This window comes from Macaca nemestrina, chromosome 10 (genome assembly GCF_043159975.1).
Source record: "Macaca nemestrina isolate mMacNem1 chromosome 10, mMacNem.hap1, whole genome shotgun sequence".
NCBI lineage: Eukaryota > Metazoa > Chordata > Mammalia > Primates > Cercopithecidae > Macaca > Macaca nemestrina.
Window position 1 is genome coordinate 2,188,513 of NC_092134.1, and position 24,504 is coordinate 2,213,016.

A 24,504-nucleotide genomic window follows, 5' to 3' on the forward strand; every position below is an offset into this window, starting at 1 on the left:
GGAGAATCACTTGAGTATGGGAGGCAGAGGTTGCAGTGAGCCAAGGTTGCGCCACTGCACTCCAGCCTGGGCAACAAAGTGAGACTCCACCTCAAAAAAATAAAAATAAATAAATAAATATATGTATATTGGCCGGGCACGGTGGATCACACTTGTAATCACAGCAGTTTGGGAGGTTTAGGTGGGCAGATCACCTGAGGTCAGGAGTTCGAGACCAGCCTGGCCAACACGGTGAAACTCTGTCTCTACTACAAATACAAAAGTTAGCCAGGTATTGTGGCATGCTCCTGTAGTCCCAACTACTCAGGAGGCTGAGGCACGAGAATCGTTTGAACCCAGGAGGAGGAGGTTGCAGTGAGCCAAGATCATGCCACTGCACTGCAGCCTGGGTGACAGAGGGAGACTCCACTTCAAAAAAACAAAACAAAATAAAATAAATATATGTGTATTTACATACACATGTAAATAGATTATATTTGCTTATATATACATTCAGAATATACTTTGGTAGAATAGTTCAGAACTTCGGAACCAGGGTACGAGTTGAAGGTTAGCCGGATGGCCACTTTCCCCCGTGAGTCCCCACAGTGTGCTTCAGGAGCCTGGTACATGACTTCACCTGGGTGGAGGTGGGGAAGCCGCAGCACTGCTAGCTCATCTGATATGACTCTGCCATACACAAGAGTCACTGCACTGCTGAAGCCCAAGTTATTCATTTAAACCTTCTACTACCAATAGACCTTCAGGCTTTAGCTCACTTTCCCATGAAAACAATGCAGCAGTTAATATCCTTAAACATATATATTTGCACACTGGGGCTTTTATTTTATGGATCTTTAGATTCCTAAAGGGGACCTGCTAGGTCAAAGAGGTGTGTATTTTTTTTTTTTTTTTTTTTTTTTTGAGACGTAGTCTTGCTCTGTCACCCAGGCTAGAGTGCAATGGTGCGATTTTGGCTCACTGCAACCTCTGCCTCGTGGGTTCAAGCAATTCTCCTCCCTCAGCCTCCCAAGTAGCTGGGATTACAGGCACCCATCACCATGCCCGGCTAATCTTTTTGTATTTTTAGTAGAGACGGGGTTTCACCATGTTGGCCAGGCTGGTCTTGAACTCCTGACCGCAAGTGATCCTCTCGCCTTGGCCTCCCAAAGTGCTGGGATTACAGGTGTGAGCCACAGTGCCTGGCGTTTTTTTTTTTTAAATAGAGATGGGGTCTCACTATGTTGCCCAGTCATCCCTGAAACTCCTGGGCTCAGGGGTCCTCCCACCTGAGACTCCTGAGTAGCTGGAATCACAGACGTGAGTCACCACGCCCAACTGAAGGTGTGTGTTTTCTATTTCTGTTTTCACTAGAAGTTGGGAAAATGGTGTCACACCGTGGTTTCCATTTCTAAATTCTATTTAAAATAAATAGAAAATATTTGATTGGTTAACGTGGAAAGTCCCTGGGTGTGGTGGCTCATGCGTGTAATCCCATTATTTTGGGAGGCCAAGGTGGGAGGATCACTTAAGCCCAGGAGTTCGAGACCAGCCTCTATAAATAAGTAAATAAATAAACAAGTTAAACAAAAGTCAAGGTGCGTGAAGAGTTTCATGCTGTTTCCTTGTCATTCACATAAACTGATACATGAAATAATGCTCTGAAAACTGTGGTTGGCAAATAATGGCCACAAGGAGGTCCCTGCCCTGGCCGCTGGGAAGTGTCAGCGTCCCCTTCCATGGCGAGAGAGAATCTGCATTTGCATGAAAGGTACAGATTTTCAGATGGGGAGATGATCCTGGACAGTGCAACTCTACTCTGTATAATCAGTTGACTCCTCAAAAGTGGAGCCTGTTTCTGACTGTGGTCAGAGAAAAAGGTGCATGGAGAAGGGTCAGAGTGGTGCCGTGCTGCCGGCGCTGAAGACGGAGGGTGGGTCAGGAGCTAGGAAATGCGGCACCTCTGGAGGCCAGGAAAGGCAGGGAAATGGATTCTTCCTGGCAGCTGGTAGAAAGCAGCCCCCTTCACTCCACGGATGCCCGCACCTAACGTCTGACTCCCGCAACTGCAAGATGGCAAATCTGTGTTGCTTTAGGCCACTAACTTTGCAGCAATTTCTGACAGCAGGCATACAAACCTGATACAGCAAGTGACATTGTATTTTGAAAGCTATTTCCAGATAATGTATTCGGTCTCATCTTTAAAAAGGATAGCTTCTTTCTTCCTTTTATTTATTTATTTATTTGAAACGGAATCTCACTCTGTTGCCCAGGCTGGAGTGCAATGGCGTAATCTCTGCTCACTGCAACCTCTGCCACCTGGGTTCAAGCAATTCTCCTGCCTCAGCCTCCTGAGTAGCTGGGATTACAGGCGCCTGCCACTGCGCCCAGCTAATTTTTGTATTTTCAGTAGAGACAGGGTTTCACCATCTTGGCCAGACTGGTCTTGAACTCCTGACCTCGTGATCCACCCGCCTCGGCCTCCCAAAGTGCTGGGATTACAGGCATGAGCCACCGCACCTGGCCTCGGATAGCTTATTTCTAAACTTAAACTTTGCATAATGGTTAGAAATAAATTTTTAGTGCCACAAAATAAATAGCACTCGAGCATACACTTTCTCAGCAAGGCAATTTACTACTATGGAAGGGTGTGTCTCATGGATGGAGTAATGCTGAGAGTACACCTGGATAAGGGAGGGGAAGGGGTTCTTATCCCTGACACAGGTAGCCCCTTCTGCTGTGTCATTCCTCTATTGGCTAGGGTTGGACTGCACAGTCTAAGCTAATTCCGATTGGCTATTTTAAAGAGAGCAGGGGAATGAGTTGGAGTGGCAGGGGAGTAGTTTGGCGAGAAAGATGGTTACAGAACAGGTGACTCAGGATGACTAAGAACACAACAGTTCACCAAGGATGACTAAGGTCAGAGCAGGGGACAAGGATGACTAAGGTCAGAGCAGGGGACAAGGATGACTAAGGTCAGAGCAGGGGACAAGGGTGACTAAGGTCAGAGCAGGGAACAGGGGTGACTAAGGTCAGAGCAGGGGACAGGGGTGACTAAGGTCAGAGCAGGGGACAGGGGTGACTAAGGTCAGAGCAGGGGACAGGGATGACTAAGGTCAGAGCAGGGGACAGGGGTGACTAAGGTCAGAGCAGGGGACAGGGGTGACTAAGGTCAGAGCAGGGGACGGGGTGACTAAGGTCAGAGCAGCGGACAAGGGTGACTAAGGTCAGAGCCGGTGATAGAGGCTAGGAGGGGGTTGTTTATTAAAACTAGGGGCAAGCAGACGAAGAGAACAAGGAAGTTAAACATAAAATGAAGAACAAAGAACGGGGGAGCTGAACATACGGATACATTGGTTCTTTGGAGAGGATCTCAGAACTCATTGCACTAAATAATTTACATGCTAAAACCTTTGAAGAGGAATTTATTATATTCCACAATAATGATAAACAAGGCGATTGCATTTTCAGATATCATTAAAGCTTCATACCCACTTAAATTTACATCCTGTATCCAGGATAAGGAGAAGACACAATGAATTCTAAGCCAGCCTTGAACTTCCAAGCAGAAGAAACAGTGCTATGGTTGACTGATATTCTCAATTCTTTAGGACCGTCAATGGGGATGAATTTTAAATTTTCCCTATTATTTCATAAGTCCAGAAAAATATAATACTTTGAAATCACAGAATTTTATTTATTTATTTTTAACTGAAGACATTTTTGTAGACACAGGGGTTTCTCCATGTTGCCCAGGCTGGCCTCGAACTCCTGTCCTCAAGCGATCCTTCCGCCTCAGACTCCAAAGTGCTGGGATTGCAGGCATGAGCCACCGCTCTCAGCCAGGATTTTAAAATAGGTAGGAACCTCGCTGGGTTTGTATCCAAATTGCTGCCGAACAGAAGCCTCCTCCTAGGGGCGACAGGAGATTAAATGGGTTAGAACGCTGTATAGCAAAACTGCCTTTGCAGAATTATAAACAATGAGAGAAGCTTAACGTGACTGACTCCATCTTGCTTCTAACCTCACAGGCTAAATATTTTTTTTTTCTTATTCTAGCACAGAGGCCATGATAACTATGAGAGGGATTTAGTTTATAAAACATGGAGGCAAGGGAAACTGACACCCCTCTTGTCCGGAGATTGAAGCCTCATTCATGAGGCAAAGTTAAAAATTATGGTAGTGGCTTGGACTTTGCTAAAGAATAGGCACAGTTAAAGGATGACCTCCCACTGCTTGGCGTCTTTCCCTAGAAGTTGCTGACTGCCCCAGAGTCACATAACTGGGGCCGGGGGGAGGGGGGTGTCACAAAATTTGTAACTTCCACAACTACTCCTATAGATAACATCACTATTGTGAATCCTAAAGAACTGGTCTTTGAGGTCGGATGCGGTGGCTCATGCCTGTAATTCCAGCACTTTGGGAGGCTGAGGCAGGAGGATCTCTTGAGTTCAGGAGTTTGAGACCAGCCTGGGCAACAGAGTGAGACACCCATCTCTACAAAAACCAAAATTAGCCAGGTATTGTGGCATGCGCCTTTAGTCCCAGCTACTTGGGAGACTGAGGTGGGAGAATCACTTGAGCTCAGGAGGTTGAGACTGCAGTGAGCCATGATTGCACCACTGCACTCCAGCCTGGGTAACAGAGTGAGACCATGTCAAGTAAGAAAGAACGAAAGAAAGAAAAAGAAAGAGAGAGAGAGGGAGGGAGGGAGGGAGGGAGGGAGGAAGGAAGGAAGGAAGGAAGGAAGGAAGGAAGGAAGGAAGGAAGGAAGGAAGGAAGGAAGGAAGGAAGGAAGGAGAGAGAGAGAAAGAAAGAAAAAGAAAGAAAGAAAGAAAGACAGACAGACAAGGCATTCAAGTGACGGAGATCATATTTCCTGAGCAAGCACAGGGTACGTGGTCTGTAATCTATAGATAACATAACCAATTAGGTCAGGGGTTGATCCTTAACTACTAGGCCCAGTGTGTGGTGCTGGGCTGTCTGCCTGTGGATTTCATTTCTGCCTTTTAGTTGTTACTTCTTCTTTCTTTGGAGGCAGAAATTGGGCACAAGACAATATGAGGGGTGGTCTCCTCCCTTAAGTGGATCACCTGAGGTCAGGAGTTCAATACCAGCCTGGGCAACATGGCAAAACCGTGTCTCTACTAAAAATACAAAAATCAGCCTGTGTGGTGGCGGGCGCCTGTAATCCCAGCTACTCAGGAGGCTGAAGCAGGAGAAACACCTGAACCTGGGAGGCGGAGGTTGCAGTGAGCTGAGATCGTGGCACCACACTCCAGCCTGGGTGACAGAGCGAGACTTTGTAACAAAACAAAACAAATCAAAACCAGAAAACAAAAAACAGAAAACAAATAAGAAACCTTAAGTGGCCAGGCGCGGTGGCTCAAGCCTGTAATCCCAGCACTTGGGAGGCCAAGACGGGTGGATCACGAGGTCAGGAGATCGAGACAATCCTGGCTAACATGGTGAAACTCCATCTCTACTGAAAAATACAAAAAACTAGCCGGGCGCGGTGACGGGCGCCTGTTGTCCCAGCTACTCGGGAGGCTGAGGCAGGAGAATGGCGTGAACCCGGTAGGCGGAGCTTGCAGTGAGCTGAGATCCAGCCACTGCACTCCAGCCTGGGCGGCAGAGCGAGACTCCGTCTCAAAAAAAAAAAAAAAAAAGAAACCTTAAGTGTGCCGGGCGACATTCTAGGTATGGAAGACAATTTGTAAACAAAGCAGACAAAAATCCCTGCCCGTAGTTTCCTGAGGAGGAAGGCAGGTGAGAAACCGCAGACGTCCGTGAGTTGAGCAGAGCCTGAGGAGGTTGCTGCAGGAAAAGCGCACAGGGTAGGGGATGGCGAGGGTGTCCCAGGTGGGCAATAACATGCATTTGGTCTTCCTCTCGGTTCCCAAAACAGGGCTTCTGAAATCCTTGGAATTCCAAGTGATAGGGCAATAGCGGCTTTTGTTATTCATAACAGGCTCTTTCACCCATTCCAGCGTTTATGCTAATGAGGTGACTCCTGGAGGGTCCTAGGTTGCCCCTAGATGGGGACTAGTTGCCAGGGGAACCAACCTTGGGAGTAGAGGGTTGAGACTTTCAGATCCGCCCTCGATCTCTGGTGGTTGGAGGGTGCTGGAGATTGCATTCAACACCATTGGCCAATAATAGCAATCATGCCTACCGAGTGGGCTCTCCGTAAAACCCTGAACTATGCAGCTCTGCGAGCTTGTGGGTTGGTGAAGGCCAGGAGGTGCTGAGAGGAGCAGCTGGCAGGGAGAGGGTCTGGACAATGCATTGTTGCCTGGGCAACACAGCGAGACCCCATCTCTACAGAAAAACAAAATTAGTTGGGCCTGTAGTCCCAGCTACTTGGGAGGCTGAGGTGGGAGGATTGCTTGAGTCCAGGAGGTTGAGGCTGCAGTGAACCACGATTGCACCACTGCATCCAGCCTGGGTGACAGAATGAGACCTTGTCACACACACACAGACACAAAAGGATCAAGATCATTTTCAGATTTGGCATTTCTGTAGGCCAAGAGGCGCTGCCTAGTCCCGTCCTGAGACCCCCTGCATGCCCCTCCCATCCTTACCTGGTCCTGTGCACCTCTTCCTTGTGGCTGTTTCTGACTTGAAGTCTTTATAATAGTAAGTAAAGCACTTCCCTGTGTTCTCTGACCCATTCTAGCAAATTATCAAACTTGAGGAGGGAGGGGCTGTAGGAGCCTTCTATTAATGGCCAGTCAGTCGGACGCACTGGAGACGCCGACCTGCAATTGGCATCTGAAGTGCGGGGCCGTCTTGTGAGCTGAGTCCCTGACCTGTGGGGTCTGGACCAATTCCATGTAGTTCGGGGCAGAATGGAATGGAACAGTTGGACACTCTGTTGGGGTCTGGAGAGCTGGAGACTGGGTTGCTGGGGTGGAAGAACCTGCGTGTCTCTTGTCTGAAGTGCTGTGCATAGAACAGTTCAAAGCGGGTGGCAATTTTTAACCGGATGGGTCCAAACAGGCCTCACAGAAAGGTCATGGAACCAAAACCCCGAAGAAGGCGCGGGACAGAGCTGGTCCCTGTGGGGACGGAGCAGTTCCTGCAGAGGACACCAGGGTAGCAGGGATGAGGCCTGAGAGGTGCTGGCTGAGCGTGGAGTGCGCACACCCCGCTGCTGCTGTCAGGGTTTTGCTTGGAGGTTGGGGCAGAGGAGCCACCGGACCCTCTGCAGGCTCCCCGAGCCCTCTGCTCCACGCTTGCCCTTCTCTGTTCTCCCTGCGTGGAAAGCATGGCCAGTCTCCTTCCCCCATTCCCATCTGTCTTGGGTCCAGTTCCTGGGAAGCAGGAAGTTATTGGGAGTGTTGACACTGGGGGAGGAGAGAAGAAAGTGGGATTGGGAAGTGGGGTTGACCACCAAGGTCTCACTGAGGCGCTCCTGCCCTAAGCTCTGACATCTGTGTGGCCGCTGGAGTTGTCCCACCTCACAGCAGCGGGCATCGTGGTATGTAGCCACTCCCAGGAAGCAGCGCTTAGCGGGGACTCAGGGGAACGCCGTGGCTCCCGCAACACGCAACACGTGGAGCAGTGAGCAGGGAGTCCCTGAGGCCCCAGAAGGATCTGGGAGGCCCACAGTGACATCTCCAGGGCATCATCTCAGTGACGCTTTTCCCAGTCAACCTGCCTGAAACTGCACCTGCCCCGACACCCTCTGTCCCCTTTTCCTGCAACATTTTTCTCTGGAGCACTTGACACCCAGAACTTATAGGTTTGACTTTTTATTTTATTTTATTTTATTTTTTTTTTGGGAGATGGGTCCTTGCTCTGTTTTCCAGGCTGGAGTGCAGTGGTGTGATCAGAGCTCAGCACAGCCTCCTGGGCTCCTGGGCTCAAGCAATCCTCCCGCCTCAGCCTCCTGAGTAGCTGGGACTACAGGCACATGCCACTGCATCTGGCTAATTAAAAAATATTTTTTTGTAAAGCCCGGCTATGTTGCCCAGGCTGGCCTCGAACACCTGGCCTCAAGTGATCCTCCTACCTTGGCCTCCCAAAGCACAGCAGTTACAGGTGTAGACACAGTGCCTGGCCTTTCTCTTCTATCTTGTTTCTTACACACACACACACACACACGTGCACACACACACATGCACACACGCAAATGCACACACGTGCTCACACACACGTATACACACACACACACTTCCACTCTTGAATATAAGCTCTGTGAAGGCAGTAATTTTATATTCCATATGCTATACAATTCTATATTCCTAGAGCATAGAACAGTATTTGGCACATACTGATGTGAACCCAAAAGTCTCTGAGACACAGGTATCTATCAGTTTAGAAAGTTTATTTTGCTGAGCTTAATAATGCACCCATGACAGTCTCAGGAGGTCCTGATGACTTATGCCCAAGGTGGTTGGGACACAGCTTGCTTTTATGCATTTTTGGGAGACATAAGACCTCAATCAGTACACGTAAGAGTTACGTTGGTTCCATCTGGAAGGGTGTGACAACTTGAAGTGGTGGAGGGGGAGGCTTCCAGGCCCTATGTAGATTTAAGACTTTTTTGATTGGCAATTGGTTGAAAGAGTTACTGTCAATAGAAAGAAATATCTGGGTTACAAAAAGGGGTTGTGGAGACCGAGGTTTTATCATGCAGATGAAGCCTCCAAGTAGCGGACTTCAGAGAGAATAGATTGCAAATGTTTCTTAACAGACTAAAGGTCTGTGTTGATGTTAATGTTGTTCGGCTTTTCCTGAATTCCAAAGGGAGGTGGGTACCATGAGGCCTGTCCAACCCCACTTCCCATCATGGCCTGAACTGGTGTTTCAGGTTAATTTTGGAATGCCCTTGGCTGAGAGGAAGGGTCCATTTAGATGGTTGGGGGGCTTATAATTTTATTTTTGGTTTACAGTGGGTACTAAATACACATTTCTACTTAAATGAACAAGATTCTCTTTAATTATTTGCTCCAGTTATCTACTGCATAATCGACTACCCAAAAACTTAATGGCATAATACAATAATGATTGATAATTTCTCCTGATTCTGTGAAGGAAAAATAAATCCTCGGGACCCCAATTCACTCTGCCAAAAGAAAACAATTAAGCCGAAAGCTCAGTCATGAATGAAACTGCCTTTCCTTTTATTCTGAAGCAGACAGCTACAGATCAAAGGTTAAACACCTCCTCAAGTTGCTACTCTGCATTCACCTTATCTACATAAAGTGCAGTGGCTCACACCTGTAATCCTAACATCTTGGGAGGCCAAGGTGGGCAGATCTCTCGAGCTCAGGAGTTCGAGACCAGCCTGGGCAACACGGCAAAAACCCTGCCTCTACTAAAAATACAAAAATTAGCTGGGTGTGGGGGCAGGTGCCTATGATCCCAGCTACTTGGGAGGCTGAGGCAGGAGAACCACTTGAACTTGGAGGGCGGAGGCTGTAGTGAGCCGAATTCACTCCGCTGCACTCTAGCCTGGGTGATGGAGTGAGACCCTGCCTAAAATATATATACAAAAATAAAAAATAAAGTGTTGATTTACTGAGCACTAGATGAATACATAATTGATTATTCCCCTACCTGCTCATTTTCTCTTGCAGCGTGTGGATGACTACATCCTCCCTTTTCCCTTGAAGCCTGCTTTTCCCCTTTAAATACTAAAGCCCTCAAAATCATTTTTGGAGAAAGGCACAGGCCACCGATGATTGCTTCTGTGAGTCTGTGTTTATTTTTTCTAGGCATCTCCTTAACCTACATTGATTGAGACCTGTCTCAGATACTTTTTGGTTTACAATTCTGAGGGTCAGGAATATGGGCAGGGCTCAGCTTGTTGGTTCTTCTGCTCCTGGTGGTGTTGGTTGGGGTCCACTCACTTGCTACATTTAACTGGCAGCTGGGTTGTGGTGAAATGCCCAAAATGGCTTCACTCACCAGTGCTTTTGTTTTTTGTTTTTTAATTAATTAATTAATTAATTAATTAATTAATTTTTTGAGATGGAGTATTGCTCTGTCACCCAGGCTGGAGTGCAGTAGCATGATCTCAGCTCACTGCAACCTCTGCTTCACCAGTTCAAGCAATTGTCCTGCCTCAGCCTCCTGAGTAGCTGGAAGCACAGGTACCCACCACCGTACCTGGCTGATTTTTGTATTTTATTTAGTAGAGATGGGGTTTCACCATGTTGGCCAGACTGCTCTTGAACTCCTGACCTCAAGTCATTTGCCTGCCTTGGCCTCCCAAAGTGCTGGGATTACACACATGAGCCACCATGCCCAGCCTGTTTTTTTTTAATTTTATTTTTATTTTTATTTTTTTGAGATGGAGTCTCACTCTGTTGCCCAAGCTGGAGTGCAGTAGCGCAGTCTCAGTGCACTGCAACCACTGCCTCCCAGGTTCAAACAATTCTCCTGCCTCAGCCTCCTGAGTAGCTGGGACTACAGGCTCATTTTTTTGTATTTTTAGTAGAGATGGGGTTTCACTGTGTTAGCCAGGACAGTCTCAAGCTCCTGACTTCATGATCCACCTGCCTCGGCCTCCCAAAGCGCTGGGATTATAGGCACAAGCCTCCGTGCCTGGCCATGTTTTTTGTTTTTAATAGAGACAGGGTCTCACTCTGTTGCCCAGGCTGGAATGCAGTGTCACAATCACAGCTCACTGCAGCCTTGACCTCTTGGGCTCCAGCAATCCTCCCATTTTAGCCTCCCAAGTACCTGGGCCCACAGGTATGCATCATCATGCCTTGCTAATTTTTTATTTTTTGTAGAGACAGGGTCTTGCTATGTTGCTCAGGCTGATCTTGAGCTCCTGGACTTAAGTGATCCTCCCACCTCTGCCTCCCAAAGTGCTGGGATTATAGGTGTAAGCCACTATGCTGGCTTCACTTGCTCAGTGTTTATTAACTTTCTCAGATTTTACTGTAGGACGCAGTAAAGAGTATTTGTAAATCTTTTCTCCATTTTATGAAGCAAATTTGTCATCATCTTTTGTAAGGCAATATCATTCCTTATAATGAAGGGCTTATGTTCTTAAGGTTTCAGTGCTTTTAAAACACTTTGGGAGGCTGAGGAGGGTGGATCACCTGAGCCCAGGAATTCAGGACCAGCCTAGACAACATAGGGAGACCCTGTCTGTAGAATAGATAAACAAAATTAGTGGGTCGTGGTGACACACAGTCGTAGTCCCAGCTACCTGGGAGGCTGAGATGGGAGGATTGCTTGATTCAGGGAGGTAGAGGCTGCAGTGAGACGAGATGGTGCCACTGCATCCAGCCTGGGCCACAGAGTGAGACCCTGCCTCAAAACAAAAACAAAAACACGATACTAAGTCCCCGCTCCCCCATTTCCCTTTCTGCCGGCTTCTCTGCGTACTTGCTGGAAGCCTTATTCTGAATAGTTGGGGTGTTCAGCCAGGCTTGTACGCCGAGGAACACAAATGCTATGAATATGAATTTAAGAATCCCATAAATGCGCATGCCGTGTTACCAATGTGCTCTAATCTTTAGAGTGTGGGCTCAAACTTCAGTGTGCTTACGAATCAAGGCTATAAAAAAAGAACGAGATCATGTCCTTTGCAGCAACATGGATGGAACTGGAGGCCACTGTCCTTAGCAAAGGAACGCAGTAACAGACACCAAATAACCACATGTTCTCTCTTAGAAGTGGGAGCTAAATGGCGAGAACACATGGACACATAGAGGGAAACAACACACACTCTGGCCTTTTGGAGGGTGGAGGGTAGGAGGAGGGAGAGGATCAGGAAAAATAACTAATGGCTACTAGGCTTAGTACCTGGGTAATGAACTAATCTGTACAACAAACACCCATGACACAAGTTTACCTAAATAACAAACTGGCACGTGCATCCCTGAACTTAAAAGTAAAAACAAAAAAAAAATCAAGGCTGCTGCAAACAATCATTTCTTGTCTTTTTTTCTTTGAGACAGAGTCTTGCTCCGTCCAGGCTGGAGTGCAGTGGTGTGATCCCGGCTAACCGCAACCTCCGCCTCCTGGGTTCAAGCTACTCTCCTGCCTCAGCCTTTCAAGTAACTGGGATTACAGGCACCTGCCACCATGCCCAGCTAAGTTTTGTATTTTTAGTAGAGACGGGGTTTCATCATGTTGCCCAGGCTGATCTTGAACTCATGACCTTAAGTTATCTGCTGGCCTTGGCCTCCCAAAGGCATGAACACTGGCCAACAACCATTTCTGATGGGTGAGTCAAGTAGGAGAAATAAAACCAGTGGTGCGGAGGAAAATCCTAGACTGTGCAGAGGAAAGCTGGGGTATGTTAGACTGAATAGAAGATGTGTATCCTGCCCGTGAGTCTGCAGCCGGTGAACTCTCACATCTGTTTCCCATTGTGATTTCAGAATGCATTCAGCTCTGTTCTAACGCTATATAGCCCCTTCTCATTCCCTGGGGACTAACTGAATATTTGATTTATTCAGTTCATGTCCACCAGAAACATAGCTGTGTGGGGTAGGCAAGGCTACCAAGATCAATAAATCACCTTCCTTGCCCTGTTCATTCATTCACTTGTAACATTTCTTGACAAGGGGTACATAATATATTATCTGTCTTCCAGGCTATATTCCCTATTGTTCAGGAGCTAAATGCCTAATTTTACTAAATGATTGTTAGTTTTCTGTTGCTGCTGTAACAATGATAAAGATGTAGCAACTTTAGGGCCAGGCACAGTGGCTCATGTCTGTAATCTCAGCACTTTGGGAGGTCAGGCAGGCAGATGCCTTGAGGTCAGGAGCTCGAGGTCAGCGTGGCCAACATGGTGAAACCCCGTCTTTACTTAAATTACAAAAACTAGCTGGGCATGGTGGTGGGCGCCTGTAATCCCAGCCACTCAGGAGGCTGAGGCAGGAGAATCAGAGAATCGCTTGAACCTGGGAGGCAGAGGTTGCAGTGAGCAGAGAGATCATGCCACTGCACTCCAGCCTGGGTAACAAAGCCAGACTCTGTCTTAAACAAAAGGAAACAAAACAAAAATGATGTAGCGACTTTAAATAACGCATTTGTTAGCTCCCAATTCAGTAGGTCAGAAGCCTGAGTGGGCTCCACTGGCTCTCTCCTCCGGGTTTCACAAGGCTGCACTGGCTCTCTCCTCTGGCTCTCTCCTCTGGGTTTCACAAGGCTGAAAACAAGGTGCAGCCCCTGGGCTCTTGTTGGGAGGCACAAGGGAGAATTCACTTCCAAGCCCACTCCTATTGCTGACAGAATGCAGTTCTTTGCAGCTCAAGAACTGAGGTTCCCATTTCTTTGCTGGCTGTGTACTGAGGTCCACCCATCGCTCCTAGAGGTCTCTCTTGGGCCCTTCCATGGGGCGCCTACATTTCAGAGCTAGCAAGAGTGCATCAAATCCTTACACTTGGGGTCTGACTTCCCCCTCTGCTACATCTTTTATTCTAGCTGGGGAAAGTGCTCTGCTTTTGTAATTAGATCGAGCTAACTCCCAATACTCCAGGAAAGTCTATGACCTGTGACTATGGACTTTGCCATGTAAGGTAACATAGTTACACATTCCAGGGATTAGGGTGTATTTCTGTTGGGGCCCGTTCTTCAACCTGTTACAGATAGTTAGACAGGCATGAGAAGGGCAGGAGAGGGCTCTCTCCTGACCCACCAGGAATGTCAGGAGATCATCAGGTCCTGGTTCAACAATGATCACACTGCCTGTCTCAAAATGATAACTCAGCAGCTGGCGCCAGGGACAGACAATCTCCTGATGGTCCGCAGCTGTTACATTAGAGTGTTAATTGAATGCAGGTGCCAGGGAGACGCAGACAGGGCTTCCAATAAAATATCAAGTATTGGCCGGGCGCGGTGGCTCAAGCCTGTAATCCCAGCACTTTGGGAGGCCGAGATGGGCGGATCACGAGGTCAGGAGATCGAGACCATCCTGGCTAACACATTGAAACCCCGTCTCTACTAAAAAAAATACAAAAAACTAGCCGGGCGATGTGGCGGGCGCCTGTAGTCCCAGCTACTCGGGAGGCTGAGGCGTAAACCCGGGAGGCGGAGCTTGCAGTGAGCTGAGATCCGGCCACTGCACTCCAGCCCAGGCGACAGAGCCAGACTCCATCTCAAAAAAAAAAAAAAAAAAAAAAAAAAAAATCAGGTATTGGGCAAGTGAGCCTGAGCATGTGCATTAAGAGACAGCATGGTGGAGTATGACCTCCCGGCGGCTCTCCGCCAGGAAAGGGAAGAAGGCCTCAGATGGGCGTGCATACAGCTTCCTAAACATACTGCACATGCTCACTTCCTCAGTGTGAAGAAAGCACTACACACGTGGGCTGCCCACCCTAAGGGAAGAATCATGGGGAAGGGGTGCAAGACGCCAGAGATGGGCCAGCATAGAAAGTCCTAGAATCACAGTTAAACAGGGCACTTGACCCGTTATACACACATATATAGTATATACATATTATACATACAGTATACATACTCTATGTATATGCTGGGCATGGTGGCATGTGCCTATAGGCTACTCAGGAGGCTGAGGCAGGAGGATTGCTTGATCTCAGGAGGTCAGGGCTGAAGTGAGCTGTGATTGTGCCACTGAACTCCTGCCTGGGCAACAGAGACCCTGTCTAAAAAACACATACATATATACACACACACACGTGCACTATACATATATAGTATACACATACTTCACACACATATAGTATATACATACTACACACACATAATATATACATACTATATATAGTATATATCATGCATAGTATATACATGGTATATATACACTATGTATAGCATATACTATGTAAATATATATATTTACATGGTATATATACATACTATGTATAGTATATACTATGTAAATATATATATTATACATGGTATATATACATACTATGTATAGTACATACTATGTAAATACTATATATAGTATATATACATACACATATATAAGTATACATTACTATATACATATAAACATATATGCATGCATCTATACATATATACATATATGTATGTATACACATAGTAAAAATGCATATATATACACATATACATATATAGTATAGACATATGTGCATATGTACATACATACATACTATATACATATGTGTATATATACTATATATACTCTATACTATGTAGTATATACATAGTATATTGCATATGCTATATGTGTGTATATATAGCATGTATATACTATATATGTGTGTATATAGTTTGTATATACTATATGTGTGTATATAGTTTGTATATACTATATATTTATAGTGCGTGTGTGTGTGTATATATATATATATGCATTTTTTTAGACAGGGTCTCACTCTGTTGCCTGGGCTGGAGTGCACAATCACAGCTCACTTCAGCCTTGACCTCTTGGGCTCAAGCAATTCTCCTCCCTCAGCCTCCTGGGTCGCCTACTGGCACATGCCACTATGCCCAGATAATTTTTAAAAACTTTTTGCAGAGACAGGGTTTTGCTATGTTGCCCAGGCTCCAGTCAGATTTTCTCAGGAATGTAACATAGCCCTTTGTTTCTTTTTTCTTCTCTTTCTTTCTTCCTTCTTCTTTCTTTCTTCCTTATTTCCTTTCTTCTTTCTTTCTTTTCCTTCCTTCCTCTCTCTTTCTTTCTTTTTTCTTTCTTTTTCTCCTTCCTTCCTTTCCTTTTTCTTTCTTCCTTTCCTTTTTCCTTCTTCCTCTTCCTCTTTCACTTTTTCTTCTTTCTTTAAGTTTTTTAAACATTTATTTATGTATTTATTAGAAACAGGGTCTTGCTCTGTGGACTCGGCTAGAGAGCAGTGGCAAGATCACAGCTTACTGCAGCCTCCAACGCCTGGGCTCAAGTAATCCTCCCACCTCAGCCTCCATGTAGATTTCATTCAGCATTAGTGTTTGGCTGTTATAATGGTGTTTTGAACTCACTGTTGTGACCTGACTGATGTTTTGACCTCCAAGACACCTTGACTGCATATGTATGTATGTACGTAATATGAACAAAAATGATAAATTACATATTATTCACAATTTCATTTTTTTCTCTGGCAGGATAAGGAAAGTTTTGAAGTTGGGCATGGTGGGCTCATGCCTGTGGTCCCTGAGCTTTTGGAGGCTGAAGTGGGAGGATTGCTTGAGCCTAGGAGTTCAAGGCTGCAATGAGCTATGACTGTGCCACTGCACTCCAGTCTGGGAGACAGAATAAGATCCTGTCTCAAACAAACAAACAAACAAACAGTTTTGGTTGCCAATTCAACAGCATCCAGCTGCTGCCAATATTATTATACGTTTTAGAAAAATCCACTGGGGGAGAGGGAGAAACGAGGGAGGGGCCAGTATGTACCAGAGAGGGAGAATGAAAATGGTGGTGGCTGAGGCAAAGAGGCTGAAAGAAAAGTGCTTGCCCGTTGCAGGGTCCAGGAGGCATTCTGGTGGGGAAGTTCAGGGTATGGAGAGAAAAACCGTATCTTTTTTTTTTTGGAGAGGGAGTCTCACTCTACTGCCCTGGCTGGAGTGCAGTGGTGCAATCTTGGCTCACTGCAAGCTCCACCTCCCGGGTTCAAGCAATTATCATGCATCAGCCTCCTGAGTAGCTGGGATTACAGGTTCATGCCACCACACCCACCTGGACAACTGGCCGTCAAGACCTTCCATCGGGTAACAGAACCACATCACACCTAGAACCAAGTCCAAAACGTCCTGTTTTTTACTGTGTAGCCTGTTGCTCTCAAGCAGATTTCTTAGCGATGCCTTCTGGTCAGATCAAAGCCATCTCCTCCAGGAGGCAGTAAAGACTTTAACCTTGTTTAAAAAGAAGTCTGGCCTTGCCTTCTCCTGGAAGGCAATCTTTGTTTGCCTGAGAGTCTTCGCCTAGCCAGAGAGTAACAGTGTGATTTATGGTGGGGGCTTAGGGTTACATGGACATCACTTAACCAAGAAGCTGAGATCAACCATGAGAGCAATCAAACCATCCATCAATCACGCACGTGCAATAGAGCCCAGTAAAAGTTCTGCAAATGACTGGCAGTACTTTGTGTGTATGACCACACATCAGTGTAGGGCGAGTAATGGGGCCTGACTACACAGGGAGAGGACCACGGGAGGACCTCGAAGCTCCACGCTGTAATTCCCAGACTTCCCCATCTGCCCTTCTTCCTTGGCTGATGTTAATCTGTACAATTTCCCTGCTAAGAAACCATAGTTGTGAGTACAGTAGTTTTTAGTGAATTCTGTGATTCCTTCTAGCAAATTATGGAACTTGAAGGTGGTTTTGGAAACCGCTAGAACTTGCGGTTGGTGTCGGAGGTGATGGTGGTCTTGGGGACTGTTCCGCCAACCTGTGTAGTTCACCTAAGCTCCTGCACCTTCGTGACGACCTCTCTGCCGGTTCTTCTCGGTGTCCATGCCCTTATTTTCTTTTCCCATTTATCATTTATTTGTCTATGTCTGTATTGCCTGTTTCTCCTGCGAGAACTGCATTCCTGGGCTGGGCCTGCGGGCGCTCTTCCCGTTGCCGCCCCCTACCATGTTATGCTCCTTAAGCATCACGTGTGGTCTCCTCTCCTTCATTCACACCCGAGGCTGGGCGTGGACACTTAAAGAGAAGGTTCGGCATATGTATTACCCAAAGCTGCACCCCGCACATTCCGGGAGCTTTGCTCTTCGTCACTATTCGTTGAATGCTCTACATTGTAATAAATAAAATAACGAGTGTGAAAGCATAAAAGCAGATCAAGAAGAGACAAACAGCACTTATAGCGGACTGGCCAGCCTGGGGCTCGGCCGGGCCCCGCCCCTCCCCGAGGCCCCTCCCCTCCCCGCCCAGGCCCCTCCCCTCCCCGCCCAGGCCCCTCCCCTCCCCGCCTAGGCCCCGCCCTCCAGGCCCCGCCCCTCCGGGCTCCCGCAGGAAAGCGCCGCCACCGTGTGGGTGGGTGCGGGGCGCGGCGCGGGCCGGGCATGCGCAGAGCGCGCGGGGCGCGGTTGCCGTGGCAGCGCCGGCTCCAGGGAGGGCGGGCGCGGGGCCGGGATCGCTGAGCCTGAGGTGGCGACCGGAGAGCCCGCGGCCCGGCTGGAGGCAGCTCGGGACAGGCTTGAGCGGCGGGGCGCGCTGCCCGGCCGGCGGGGATGCGGGACCGGCTGCCAGACCTGACCGCGGTGAGCGGCAGCCGCGGGTAGCGGTTCAGGCCCGGCCGGGGCGGGGTCTGGAGGGCGGGCGGGGGCTCGGGGCGTCTTGGGCGGGGCTCCGGGTGGGTCGCCAGGGCGAGGATCTCGGGCGTTCTGGGGCGGGGGCTGCGGGCAGAGTCTCAGGGAGTCCTGAGCCGGGGTTCCTAGTGGGGCCCCCAGGGCGGGGGTCCCGGTAGTCCTAGGGTGGGGGCTCCGGGCGGGGTCCCCAGGGCGGGGGTCTCGGGGAGTCTTAGGGTGGGGGCTTCGGGCGGGGTCCCCAGGGCGTGGTCTTGGGGCGGGCGGGCTGGGGGCTCGGAGGGGGCGGGGGCCTCGGGGAGTCCTGGGCAGGCGCCCCGGGTGGGGTCCCGAGGGCTGGGGTCTTGGGGAGTCCTAGGGTGGCAGCTCCGGGCCGGGTCCCCAGGGCGGGGTCTTGGGGCTTCCTGGGCGGAGTCCTCAGGGCGGGTTGGGGCAGGAGGAGGGAGCCGAGAAGGTCCCGGCCTTGACCCTCTCTCCAAGCGGGACTCCCTGTCCGTCACTCCGCCTGGCGGATTCTCTCTGGCGCTTACCCACCAGCTTAACCGTGGTCGACCCCGCGGTGTCCCCGCAGCGGGCTTCAGCCCCAGGGAGCAGGCCGAGTCCCTTTGGTCGCTGCTCTATTCCTGGGGCTTCACACAGGACCCTGCACCAAGCAGGAGGCAACAGATGGGTGTGACATGTAGGCGCCTTAGAGTGCTGGGTGCTTGCGGTGGGGTGAGCAGGAACAACAGAACAGCAGCTCGTGTCTGATCTCCCCAATAGTTTGCTTTGGGAACTGGGACTGTGTGTGTTGACTCTGAACACACCTAACGCGCCAACAGCCGAGCACACAGCAAATTATTTACTTTAGCAAGGGAAAAGCAGGTCACTAAAAATTTTGGAAGGATTTTGATGCATTCTACACATGTAAAGGTAACAGAACTGTGCATGGTGCAGTGACAGCGAAATGATAGCGATGGTCGTGCACTTTCCAAGCTTATCTAAACCAGGACAGCTTAGGCCAACAGAAGTAATTATGACTTTTTCCCTTTACAGTACAGGTACTAACTCATGCTGCGTGTGTGCACAGACACAGCCCCTGGTCTCTAAATTATTGGCGGCCTCAGAACAGGGTTGCTAAGGCCACAGCCCTCCGGCACCCATTGCATGTAATGAATTATTCTCTTTCCTCTTCTGCTAGAATGGAGCTGTTATGTACCCCCGAGTGGGAGAATAGAGAAAAGAGCCACTTAAATAATTATCTGTGTTCTGTGGTTCAGATGAGGAGCTCTGGTTGAGAAAGGCAATGATTTCATCCTTAGGATCATAGAAATTATGCTTTATATTCTTTCCAAGGAAGTTTCTTCACAGTGATTTTTCCTTTTTTATTAATGGACAAATATTCCCTGTGGTCCACAGATCAATACCATCTTAAACACAGCAAATTATAGTTGCGTTGTCTTGCCCGGTAGATTATCTTTCAGTGCCGTGTAGTAGGAGCTTAGATATTTATTTAATGAAGAAAAGCCGTGGCTCATGCCTGTAATCCCAGCAGTCTGGGAGATTAGGGTGGGAGGATCACTTGAGCCCAGGTATTGGAGATCAGCTTGGGCAACATAGGGAGACTCTGTTTCTCAAAAGAAATTAAAAAATTAGCAGGAGGCCAGTCACAGTGTCTCATGCCTGTAATCCCAGCACTTTGGGAGGCTGAGTTGGGTGGATCACTTGAGGTCAGGAGTTTGAGACCAGCCTGGCCAACATGGCAAAACCCTGTTTTGTAAAAATACAAAAATTAGCCGGATGTTGTGGCGCACGCCTGTAGTCCCAGCTACTCTGGAGGCTGCGGCAGGAGAATCGCTTGAACCCAGGAGGCGGAGGTTGCAGAAAGCTGAGATCGGGCCACTGCACTCCAGTCTGGACGACAGAAAGAGACTCTTTCAAAAAAACCAACAAAACAAAACACACACAAAAAACTATCCAGGTGTGGTGACTCGCACCTGTAGTCCCTGGTACTCAGGAGGCTAAGCTAGGAGGATTCCTTGAGTCTAGGAGATAGAGGCTGCCATGGGCCATGATTGTGCCATGCCACTGCACTCTAGCCTGGGTGACAGAGTGAGACACTGTCTCAAAAAAAAAACAAAAAACAAAAAACAAAAAACTTAATGTCACTGAATGTGAGAGCTGTGACTATTTTAGCAAAAGATAGCCAAATTTATATGTTGGGGAATCATGAGAAGGTACCTTTTCTTGGCTTGAATAGCAAAAAGCAAATAAGGCAATTATTTGTCACTCAGTTTCTATATATCCCAACCCTTCCTGAAACAGTAGAACATGTCAATCAGTTTTGTTCTAGAGTGGCGGAGCTAGAAGTCAGCTCGTCTACTTCAATACCATCCTGCTTTAGATACAGCCACTGAGCAGTCAGAGAGGAAAGCTGTGGAAGTTTCCACTTCTGGAGTTTCTCATCTTGGGCAAATAATTTTTAAACCTCTCAAAACTTTTTCTTGTGTGTAAAATGGGGACAGTTGTATCGCTCTTGTCCACCTCATAGAGGGAGTTATGAAGCATAAAATTATCTAATGTGTGAAGCTCTGGGAGAAGGTGGGAGGGAGGAAGTGCTATGTAATTATAAGTGTGATTAATATTTACCAGATTTTTTTTTTTAGGAAGTTATAGAAAGCAGCCTTCTGGCCGGGCACAGTGGCTTTCACCTGTAGTCCCAGCACTTTGAGGGGCTGAGGCGGGCGGATCATTTGAGCTCAGGAGTTCCAGACCAGCCTGGGCAACATGGCAAAACCCTGTCTTTACAAAAAACATACAAAAAATTAGCCAGGTGTAGTGGCGCATGCCTGTGGTTCCAGCTACTCAGGAGGCTGAGGTGGGAAGATTGCTTGAGCCCAGGAGGCGGAGGTTGCAGTGAGCCAAGATTTTGCCACTGCCCTCTAGCCTGGGGGACAGACAGATTGAGACCTTGTCTCAAAAACAGAAAAAGAGCAACCTTCTCCCTAGTGTAAAATAGTAAAGTTAAAACTGAATTTGAAGTTTAATAACTTTTAATATTTAAAAACCCATCTTAAAGTTACCAGATACAAGTTTAACTTCTCCCCCCCAGGAAATGTGTCCTTTCCAAGTAGTTCGTAGAGTAGTTGAATGTGTATTCACAACCATGCTTCTAAATGGCTGGTGTTTTTTTTTCTAGGTAAAGTTTAATATTTTGTTGATTAAAATGCCTCATCTACAATGTCCACATTAACAAAATATTTGTGATGCTTCCAAAAAGTTTATTTTATTAGCTATTGAAGCTTGTTCCTGAGAAAAATGTACCTCTGATAATTACATGGAAAGGGCTTAAAAATTAATTTGCTCAATATAATTTGTGTTGACAGATTTAGTTTCTAACCAGTGATTCTGTTTTTGAGCAACCAGTCATTTGGGCATAGAAAGTTTACGTGACTTGGTCCAGATCTCCTAGGCTCTAAATCCAGGAAGATATTTCTGATTTACAGAAAGTAAAAGACTCGCCCGTCCAACAGGTACTTGAGTGTCAGGCCTCCAGCAGATCATGTGCTGGGTGCAGAGAGACACAGCAGTGAACTGAGGGTGGGTGCGGTTGGTTGCATGCAGCCTGGGGAGGAAGAGTGACCGAGGTGTAATGAAATTCACTGTAGGACGTAAGCAAAACGGAATAGCTATTCTATAACATAACCACCCCAAATGTATTTTGATTACTTTTTTAAAAAAAGTTTATGCACATTGATATCTTTATTATATTTGATATATAGATGATATATGTATTTATTATAGTGAAGAATAGAGAAACCACATATTTCATCTGTGGGAATTGTTTGCATGATAATAAACAATAAATATACAGTAGCTATGTGGTGTTCTTAGTTGACCTAAAAGAAATGAGAACATTATTTTTCATCCTGATTTCAAGGTGGTGAATTGCAAATATAATCTCTCTTTTTTTTTTTTTTCCTTTGAGACAGGATCTCGCTGTGTAGCTCAGGCTGGACTGCAGTGGCACGATCATGACTCATTGCACCCTTGATCTCCAAGGCTCAAGCCATCCTCCCACCTCAGCTTCCTCAGTAGCTAGGACCACAGGCGTGTGCACCCAGCACATTTTCATACTTTTGTGGAGGTGGGGTTTCGCTGTGTTGCCCAGGCTGCTCTTCAACTCTTGAACTCAAGCAGTCTGCCCACCCTGGGCTCCCAAAGTGCTGGGATTTCAGGCGTGAGTTACCATGCCCGGCCTGCAAATATAATTTCTTAAAGGGCGGAAAACACTGCTCAGATATTTTTAAAAGTGATTTTTTGAAAACTTACGTTTGCCCATGTAGTGCGGAATGTTGCATAGTGAAGATTCAGGTTCCAGTTGATAAGATTAAGAGATTTCATTGGAACTTAAAATACTAAGAATTTCATATACAAACATAATTTTATATATGCATGTATTTATAGTTTAGAATTTCATAATTTATGCAATCCTGCCGAATTTTTGTATTTTGTGTGTTCTCATACAAACAGTTCCTACAGTTGGAGTGTATAGTTTCTCTATTCTTAACTATAATAGGTTTACTCATTTATATATCTAAACATGTCCTTTGGTTTGAAGAGCAAAATCTGTCCATTTTCACAGATTAATCACTTCTTGTTTTTAACGTGAGGTCTATTCTGAATGCAAGGAGCAGCGACTCTAAGAAATAACTGATCCCTGGAAGAGCTCCCCGGGAGCCCAGACCTGTCCCCCTGTGGTGGCGACAGGGCTCCTGCCTCTGGACTGATATGCCCCCTCTTCCCTGCCCTGGCAGGTGCTGCTCCCTTTGTCTGAACCACTGGACTTCTCCCTCTGCACCGTCTCTCTTGCCTTGTACCTTTTTTTTTTTTTTTTTTTTTTTTTTGAGACAGAACCTTGCTTTCTTGCCCAGAATGGAGTGCAGTGGCGTGATCTCAGTTCACTGCATTCTCCGCCTCTAGGGTTCAAGCAATTCTCCCGCCTCAGCCTTTCACGACACCCGGCTGATTTTTGTATTTGTAGTAGAAGCGGAGTTTCACCACATTGGCCAGGCTGGTCTTGAACTCCCAACCTCAGGTGATCCACCCGCCTTGGCCTCCCAAAGTGCTGGGATTACAGGCATGAGCCACCACACGCAGCCTCGCACCTTTTTTAGTCTCAGGTTAGGCATCACCAGGAAGCCTTCCTGTGTCCCCTTCCTCGCGTGTTCCCAGAGATGGCCCATCTTGTCTTGGGGCATTCTGGACACAAATGCAGTCCTGTTTTTTCCTGCACCCTTTCCCCGGCTCTTCAACCTTTTCAGGGCAGATGCATGTTGTCATTTGTGTTTGTGTGTCTCTGTTTCCATTTCTTGCCTTCTGTCATTTGTGTGTACTTTCCCACTCTCCTCCCCCTTGTCTGTGTCTGCCCTTTTCTTGCTCTTCATTCATTCATTGACTTGTTCGTTGACCTGGTCATCGCTGACTGGTGGCTGTGTGCCAGGTACTGCTGTGGGCCGGATGCCTGTGTTGTGAAAAGACAAGTCCTTGCTCTCATGGAAGCTGCAGCTGGGAGATAGGCAGCAGCTAAGCAGAGGAATCCATGTCTTTCGCAGTCCTTGCTGTGAGGGAATAAGCAGGGTGAGGGTGTGGGTGTGGCTGTCTTGGCCGGGCGGGTCAGGGGGCTACCCCTTGAGCTGACCTGTGGATAAGAAAGCGGCTGTGGACAGGGCTGGGGGAGGGCGCCCTGGGCAGAAGACACAGCAAGTCCAGAGGCCCAGAGTTGAGAACGAGGTCATGCAAGGGACAGAAAGATGCTGTCGGTAGTGAGTGAATGGTCAGTAGTGGGCGGAGGTGAGACATGAATGAGCTGGAGAGGTTGGCTGGAGCCAGATCATGTGGGTTTCTCTTCATCTTCATGACCTGATGTAAAGGGGCTGCCCCCAGCTCCCAAGTTTAAATCCTCTCTAGTTCAGGCTCTCCGGGCTTCATGTCAGTTTTGATCCTTATTCCTCGGGCGAGATCAAGGGATGGGCCCTTGGTAGCTCAAGATTAACCTGGCAGTGTCTCATGTCCACGTGCCGTGCTGGGGGCATCCAATTTATTGCAACTGCTTTGGAGAGCAATTTGGCATTGTTTAGTGAAGCTGAAGACGCTTCAACCCCATGGCTCATGGTCCTCTCTCTGCATATGTGCGTGTGTTCCAGAAAGCCATCCTGCCCCGCGCGCGCAGCCGTGTAACCGTGGTTTGTTACATTGTTGGAAACGGAAAAGTGTTAGGGCCAATAGGAGCCTGGATGAATAACACATCGTGGCTTTTTATGTAAAGGAGCGTACGCAGCAGGTAAGATGAGTGTATGAGGTTGACCCATATGGTGTGGTTTCACCTAACAC

The 24,504-nt window shown here is 47.6% G+C and overlaps 1 protein-coding gene across 7 annotated transcripts in view; it reads left to right on the forward strand.

Moving 5' to 3' along the window:
- LOC105490531 (syntaxin 2) overlaps positions 1-24,504 on the forward strand; it is a 72,404-nt gene that overhangs the window by 4,416 nt on the left and 43,484 nt on the right. For 6 of the 7 annotated variants that reach the window (XM_011756270.2, XM_011756271.2, XM_011756268.2 and 3 more), the window contains exon 1: positions 17,909-18,087. The exons of the other annotated variant lie outside the window; for it this stretch is intronic. In XM_011756270.2, coding sequence (XP_011754572.1) covers positions 18,058-18,087 — 30 coding nt within the window. In that variant the 5' untranslated portion in view covers positions 17,909-18,057. Of the gene's footprint in view, positions 1-17,908; positions 18,088-24,504 lie in introns of those variants that run through there. 7 annotated transcript variants of the gene reach the window in all.